General features: G+C 48.2%; 2 protein-coding genes across 14 annotated transcripts in view; one reads left to right on the top strand and one right to left on the bottom strand.

Moving 5' to 3' along the window:
- Positions 1-1,356, top strand: part of LOC104938599 (regulating synaptic membrane exocytosis protein 2) — a 31,495-nt gene extending 30,139 nt beyond the window's left edge. For 8 of the 13 annotated variants that reach the window (XM_027286571.1, XM_027286572.1, XM_027286573.1 and 5 more), the window contains 3 exons: positions 187-288; positions 401-540; positions 646-1,355. In XM_027286571.1, the coding sequence (XP_027142372.1) occupies positions 187-288; positions 401-540; positions 646-834 (431 nt within the window). In that variant the 3' untranslated portion in view covers positions 835-1,355. Of the gene's footprint in view, positions 1-186; positions 289-400; positions 541-645 lie in introns of all 13 variants that reach the window. The other 5 variants (XM_027286563.1, XM_027286566.1, XM_027286565.1 and 2 more) reach the window with 1 other exon arrangement.
- Positions 1,357-3,765: 2,409 nt separating this feature from the next.
- The window catches only part of lrp12 (low density lipoprotein receptor-related protein 12), a 19,314-nt gene continuing 15,579 nt past the window's right edge, over positions 3,766-7,500 (bottom strand). The window contains exons 7-11 of the mRNA XM_027286610.1: positions 7,106-7,327; positions 6,761-7,027; positions 6,446-6,648; positions 6,237-6,369; positions 3,766-6,152 (exon numbers count right to left, since the gene is read on the bottom strand). Coding sequence (XP_027142411.1) covers positions 5,211-6,152; positions 6,237-6,369; positions 6,446-6,648; positions 6,761-7,027; positions 7,106-7,327 — 1,767 coding nt within the window. The 3' untranslated portion in view covers positions 3,766-5,210. The remainder of the gene's footprint in view (positions 6,153-6,236; positions 6,370-6,445; positions 6,649-6,760; positions 7,028-7,105; positions 7,328-7,500) is intronic.

Below are 7,500 nucleotides of genomic sequence, written 5' to 3' on the forward strand. Positions count from 1 at the left end.
GTGTGTGTGTGTGTGTGTGGACGCCAGACATATATATTTACATGAGTGTAGAAGAAAAACAGCTGAGACACTGATCTGTTTATATTTTTAATGTATTGATACGCAGAATGTCATGACACAATAAAATACTGTGACATCACTGTGACATCATGTAACACAAGCTCTGGTTGGCTGTTTGGTCGTCAGGTGACATCCAGATTGGGATGGTGTACAGAAAGGAGCGCCTGGACGTGGAGGTGATCCGAGCCCGAGGGCTTGTGGGAAAACAAGGCAACAAGAATACTCCAGGTATACTCCACAAAGTACGTAGTAGTACAAACATGATGTTTATATATTGTGTGTATTACTATATATATTTGTGTGTGTGTGTGTGTGTGTGTGTGTGTGTGTGTGTGTGTAGCTCCGTACGTGAAGGTGTATCTGATGGATAATGGGAAGTGTGTGTTAAAGCGAAGAACTCGTCTGGCGAGAAAAACACTCGACCCTCTTTATCAGCAGCAGCTGCAGTTTGAAGAAAATCCAGAAGGAAAAGTTCTGCAGGTACACAAGTTCATATTCATACAAACAGAACCAGTTCAGACTTAGCTGGTTCTAACTTCTGTAACGTCAGTGGTCAAACAGACAAACATGTTTCTGTCTCTGCAGATCATCGTGTGGGGTGACTACGGTCGAATGGATCACAAATCCTTCATGGGCGCTGCTCAGATCCTATTGGACGATCTGGACCTGTCCAACATGGTGATTGGTTGGTTTAAACTGTTTCCAGCCACCTCGTTGGTGGACCCTGCTTTGGCCCCACTGACCAATAAGGAGACAGAGGGCAGCAAGTCGTAGCATAAGAGGGGCAGGATCTACAGTATCGCCATAGTAACAGGCCAGGAGGAGACAGGAGGGGACATGCTGTTGCTAGGCAGAGCCTAAATAAAAGTCCCATGATCCTCCTCTGCTGCTGCATGCTGCATGATGACATCATAACGATGACATAACAGCGCTAAAATGTTGTCACCAAGAGGAAGTGGGAGGCTCCGCCCCATGGCGCTCAGACAGGAAATGACTCTCCCAGTGAGGGTGGGGCAGTGCAGCAAAGGATGCTGGGAAAAGAAAGGAGAGGAGAGGCCTCCAGCTACAAGGGTCGGCCAATCAGAGCAGCTCCTCGGGAGTCATGTGACTGTTAGAGGCATGTCCACAAAAAAAACATAGACTCTGATAGTTTCCATGGCGACAGGGAACATGGAAGTCTGGTTCTTTATGTTTTTGCATGGAACTTTAAAACATAAGAAACATCAACTGTGAAAAAGTTAAAGAACATGAGAACATGAAAAATAAAAAAATTCTCGACTCAGCGGTTCTCTGAAAATCTGTTTAAATGACTTGACAACCACAGTTCTGTAACGTTCTACGGGTATCACTGAAAGGTTCTGGTTCTCTAAGGTTCTACGGGTATCACTGAAAGATTCTGGTTCTCTAAGGTTCTACGGGTATCACTGAAAGATTCTGGTTCTCTAACGTTCTACGGGTATCACTGAAAGATTTTGGTTCTCTAACGTTCTACGGGTATCACTGAAAGATTCTGGTTCTCTAAGGTTCTACGGGTATCACTGAAAGATTCTGGTTCTCTAAGGTTCTACGGGTATCACTGAAAGATTCTGGTTCTCTAACGTTCTACGGGTATCACTGAAAGATTCTGGTTCTCTAACGTTCTACGGGTATCACTGAAAGATTCTGGTTCTCTAACGTTCTACGGGTATCACTGAAAGATTCTGGTTCTCTAACGTTCTACGGGTATCACTGAAAGATTCTGATTCTCTAAGGTTCTACGGGTATCACTGAAAGATTCTGATTCTCTAAGGTTCTACGGGTATCACTGAAAGATTCTGGTTCTCTAACGTTCTACGGGTATCACTGAAAGATTCTGGTTCTCTAACGTTCTACGGGTATCACTGAAAGGTTCTGGTTCTCTAAGGTTCTACGGGTATCACTGAAAGATTCTGGTTCTCTAAGGTTCTACGGGTATCACTGAAAGATTCTGGTTCTCTAAGGTTCTACGGGTATCACTGAAAGATTCTGGTTCTCTAACGTTCTACGGGTATCACTGAAAGATTCTGGTTCTCTAACGTTCTACGGGTATCACTGAAAGATTTTGGTTCTCTAACGTTCTACGGGTATCACTGAAAGATTCTGGTTCTCTAAGGTTCTACGGGTATCACTGAAAGATTCTGATTCTCTAAGGTTCTACGGGTATCACTGAAAGATTCTGGTTCTCTAACGTTCTACGGGTATCACTGAAAGATTCTGGTTCTCTAACGTTCTACGGGTATCACTGAAAGATTCTGGTTCTCTAACGTTCTACGGGTATCACTGAAAGATTCTGGTTCTCTAACGTTCTACGGGTATCACTGAAAGATTCTGATTCTCTAAGGTTCTGCGGGTATCACTGAAAGATTCTGATTCTCTAAGGTTCTACGAGTATCACAGAAAGGTTCTGGTTCTATGAAGGTTCTACGGGTATCACTGAAAGGTTCTGTAAAGAAACAGACTGTGATGGATGTTCGTGCATCCAGTTTAAACGGATAAATGTTCACCGTGAAACTAACGACAGGTTTGTGTTCAGAGGCTAACGTCGAACTGACCCTGTGTGTTCAGATGTAAGCAGTGCGTCAGTGTATTCAGTCGTGTTGACATTTACATTCTACATATTCTTCTATAAATATACAGAAACCTCTGGTCTTAATTCATTTAAATGAGTTTAGTCTGCGTGTGAAGGGCTCCTCCAATCAGACGGCTGTGTTCATGTCGGTCTGTCTGCGAGGAAAGACAGGTGTTCATACACACCGGCACTTAATCATATTTATATTAATAACTGTTTACAGCTAATTTTATTTTAACCTGTGACCTGCAGCTAAATGTTAATGAGATTCACTGTTAGCATTGGCAGCTAACACAGCTTTAGGCTGCAGAGCGTTGACCTCTGACCTTTACAGCACTGAGTCACACACCACAGAGACCGCTTAACTGTGATTTACAGAGTTTCCTGATGGACAGTGAAGTAAACTGCTGCCAGCTGTAGCTGCTGTTAGCTCATGTTAGCTCAGTTGTGTTAACTCAGCTGCGTAAATGTGTACAATCACATTACGACATGCCTCGCTGTTTTGTGGACAATAAGTTTGTTTCCACTGCTAGAATAGCTTCAGGAGTCTGGATTCTGAGCTGACGCGGGTCAGCGTAACTTCCTGCAGAGCAGACTCAGAGTCAGTAGCACAGACCCGGATTCAGATTCAGATCCATTGAGTAAATCCGTACAGAGCTGGAAACACCAAAATTCAAAAGACTCAGGAGAGCCGCAGATTGCTGGCTGATTCGGATGATTCGACTGGATCTTTTCCTCGTACAGTGAAACGAGAGATTCAGACTCGGCTGGATCGTCAAAAATACTTCCTCCAGTTAAATGTAAGCTAAATACAGCAATAAACACAATGACAGAAACTTAAAGAAAAAAGAACGACAGAACAGTTTTTTTCAGTTTGAATTTTTTATTTTTTTTCAACTTTGTGTTCGTGGCTCTCTGACACTCTTGTTGCAAACAAACCGCTCTTCGTCTTCAATAAACTTTGTTGGTGAACGAATGAAGAGGTTCGACCGTCCTCGATGAAGGAAGTCAAAGAAATGATTTTGAATAAATAAAAGATGCTTCAGAGTTTAAAGTTGTGTAAACGTGTTCTGTAAAAATGTTCTCTCTGGTTCTGCTGATTAAAATAACAGACAGACTGAAACACGAAGTTTTAATCTTTAGTGCAGTTTTACAGTTTTTTTACTTTTTTTACAGACTCAAAGAAAAACAGCAAACGACTCGAATCATGCAGGTCAGAAAAAACAGCTACAACAACAACAACAACAACAACAATAATATAATAATAAATATACACAGTCATACTCACACGAGGTAAGCTGAGATCTGAGTACCAAAAACAAACATCATGAATACAGACAGGTCCATTTGAATGGCTTCAGTTTGAGGACGAGGAAATCATGGACAAGTTCAACGTTTGTAATCCAGAACTTTGATCCAGATACTGAACCATGGGCCCACCTGAGCCTTCACTCTACCAGCTGAGACAGAACCACATTCTGGATCTCGGAGTCCTCCACGTTGACGACTTGTCTCATATTTTGTTTTGTCTGATCTAGAATGTTCTTTTGGACTCATCTGGACCTCCTCCCTGACTTCCCTTTTTTAATACTAGGATGGAACAGGAACCGGAACCATGTTCTGACAGCCGGTATGACGAGCATGATGACGGCCATGTGACCTGGAGAGGTAGTCCAGCTAGCTTTAGCATCAACCGCTAAGGTTTTACAAAAGTACAAAAATGACGTCATCCCGGTACCGGTACCGGGCCGGACTAATGCTGGATCTGGACTGTAGGAAGGTACCATTAAAATCTGTATGAAGATATTTTCTGAGGACTCAAGTCTGGACTGAGGTGTAGTTTTACAGTACAGCATCTCTGTTGGTCACATGACCCTTTTCATTCTTTAAATAGATTCAACAGGTGGGACCTTTTGAACGGATGTACCTGACCCGAGTCCAGCATGTCCACGGTGCAGATTCAGAACATCTCGAACCATCACTCGGTTCTGTCAGAACACAGTTTGGAGGAAGTCAGTGCTGATGAAGTCGTACCGAGCAAGTCGTCCACTCAGAGGGACGAGGGGACGGTTTAAACAGACGGACCGAACAAGAGGAACAGTTTTTATAGTCGTACCAACATCAGAACCCGATCAGTCTCTGATTGGTCCGTTCAACAATGACATCACTGAGAGCTAACCTTTCATCCAGCTAGCATGCTAAAACATGCTAACAGGTGTTAGAGTATCATTTAAGTCCAGTTGAAGCGTGTTGGCTAACGCGTTAGCACGTTGGCTAATGCGTTGGCCAGCGGGCTAACGCATTAGCCAACGTGTTGGCTAATGCATTAGCCAGCGGGCTAACTGTAGTCCAGTGTGGGGTGGTCGCGTGGCGTTTCGCTGTCTGAGGGTTTAGTGTTAACCAGCCAGTTAGCACGTTAGCTAACTGTCAGGATTGGTGTGAAACTGTTAACACGTTAGCTCAGCAGGTTAGCCTGTTAGCACGTTAGCTCAGCAGGTTAGCCTGTTAGCACGTTAGCTCGGCAGGTTAGCCTGTTAACACGTTAGCTCGGCAGGTTAGCCTGTTAGCAGAGCAGCAGCAGCTCGTCGTCGCTGCTCTCCGTCTTGCTCGTGGCCTCCAGGCAGGCGTCTGGGATCTGAGCCGTGTGGACCATCCCGCAGTGTTCGCACGGGCCGTCACGTCCTCCTCGACTGCTGTTTCCATGGTGATGACGGGAGGTGTGTCCTGTGATGGAAGAGGGGTGTGGCTCCAGCAACGGCTGTCGGACGTCGCTGACGGAGGAGGAGGAGTCCGAGTCAGAAACGGGGATGAGGAGCTCCACGTCTTCTTCTTCGTCTCTACTTCCCGGTCGCTCGGCAGCCTCGGCCCCGCCTCTTCCTGTCTCCAGCTGGCGAAGTGGACTGTGATTGGTCCAGGCCTGGTCCTGCTGGTTCTGGCTGGTTCTGGTCAGGTTTCTGGCAAGGCGGTGCAGGTTCTGGGCCAGTCGCTGCAGGGCAGAGGTGGGCGGAGGCTGAAGATCTGCAGTGTCGCCATGACACTCAGGGTCTGGACTGGAGGTCACCACGGCAACAGGGCTTGAGGTGGTAGGGGCCTCTCTGGCCCTGTCGCGGCCTCTTTCGCACCCGGGCGTCAGGCTCAGCGAGGCCGCCGATGTCGTCACGGATACCACCGCCTCCACAGCTGTGGGGGGCACAGTTTTCTGGGGCAGGGGGGCAACAGACCCACCCACCGCGCCCATGCCACGCTCCCGCCCACGCTCACCCTCTGCGTCCGTGTCATCCGAGTCCGGAGACAGCAAGTCTGAACCAGAACTCCCAGTGCTCCCAGTGCCAGCGCTGTCCTCCAAGTCAGCAGAGACCAGCGCCAAAGAACCCGACCGCCGGGAACGCGAGAAGGTGAAGAGACGGCGCCACAGGTTGCTATGACGACCGGAGGAGGGAAGTCTGAGGGAGGTGAAGCCGAGCTGAGAGCGGACAGCAAGACGGAGGTTCTCCAGGACGGACGCCTAAGGACACAAACAGAGACATCAGACCAATCAGACCAGAGGTGGAGAAATGGGCGGAGTCTATCAGGTGAGCAAGGACTGTACCTGACTCCCAGAGCACACTGGGAAGTCCTCCACTGGCGGGATCAGTCCCTGGGCGATCAGCTGACCATATGAGGGCGGGGCTTCCCTCCTCAGCAGCTCCGCCTCCACTCTGGACAGCTGAGTCTCAAACGACCTGTGATGACCAATCACACAGCGCGTAAGAAACCAATCACAACTCTGTGAGATCATACGATCGCGGCCGTGCTCACCTGCGCTCAAACATTCGCAGCGAGTAGAGTTTGCAGGTGCAGCCGAGGGCGATGACCAATAGGAGGCCGCAGATGAGGCTGCCGATGACAGCGGCGGTGATGACTCTGGTGGGAACGATGACGGGACAACTCTCCTCATCGCTGCCGTCGCCACAGTCGTCCTGAGCGTCACACACCCACGACTCAAACACACAGCGGTTATTCTGCAGGTCAGAGGTCAAAGGTTAGAGGTCACCGGTGAACCAGGACCAGAGACAGAACATGACACATCTCTGGTTCTGGTTCTGTCTCTACCATCAGTTGGGTTCTTGGTACCTTGCAGTGGAAGTTTCCAGGCTGGCAGAAGAAGCAGTTCTTCTCATCAGAACCGTTGGGGCAGCGGTTCTGGTAGTTGCAGCGGTCCGATCGAGGGTAACAGGCTCCGTTTCGGGAACAGGGAAACTCATCCTCCTGACAGGATGAACAGTTCAGCTCGTCCCGACCGTTGGGACAGTGCCAGTATCCGTCACAGCGCTGCTGTTCGGTGTAGCAGCCCCAGTTCCCCCCGCAGGGAACCTCCCATGGCAGGCAGAACCCGTCCACCTACAGAACACAGAAACCAGTTAAGCTAAACCTGTCCAATCAATAAACCAATAAACAACAGGTCCAATCAGTTCACACCTGGTAGGTGACATTGAAGCCTCTGGCGGCGTTGATTTTGTCAGCGTAGAAATGAACTCGGAGCTGGCCGGACGATGAAACCACAGCAACAGGCGCTCTGGAGTCAAAGGCCGTCAGAACCCGGAGGAGACGGCGAGGGTTCTCCTCAAGTCCATCATACACCTTCACGTAGTCGCCGTAACCCGTCCCGTCAAGTTTAAAGTCTGTAAACCTCAGGATGACCTGCAGGAAGAGGAAGGACACAGAGGAAGGACACAGAGGAAGGACACAGAAGAAGGACACAGAGGAAAGACGGAGAGGAAGGACACAGAGGAAGGACACAGAGGAAGGACACAGAGGAAGGACGCAGAGGAAGACAGAAGTTAGCTGCACATCACTGGAAGTTCAGGTTCAGG

This window comes from Larimichthys crocea, chromosome XIII (assembly GCF_000972845.2).
Source record: "Larimichthys crocea isolate SSNF chromosome XIII, L_crocea_2.0, whole genome shotgun sequence".
Classification (NCBI taxonomy): domain Eukaryota; kingdom Metazoa; phylum Chordata; class Actinopteri; family Sciaenidae; genus Larimichthys; species Larimichthys crocea.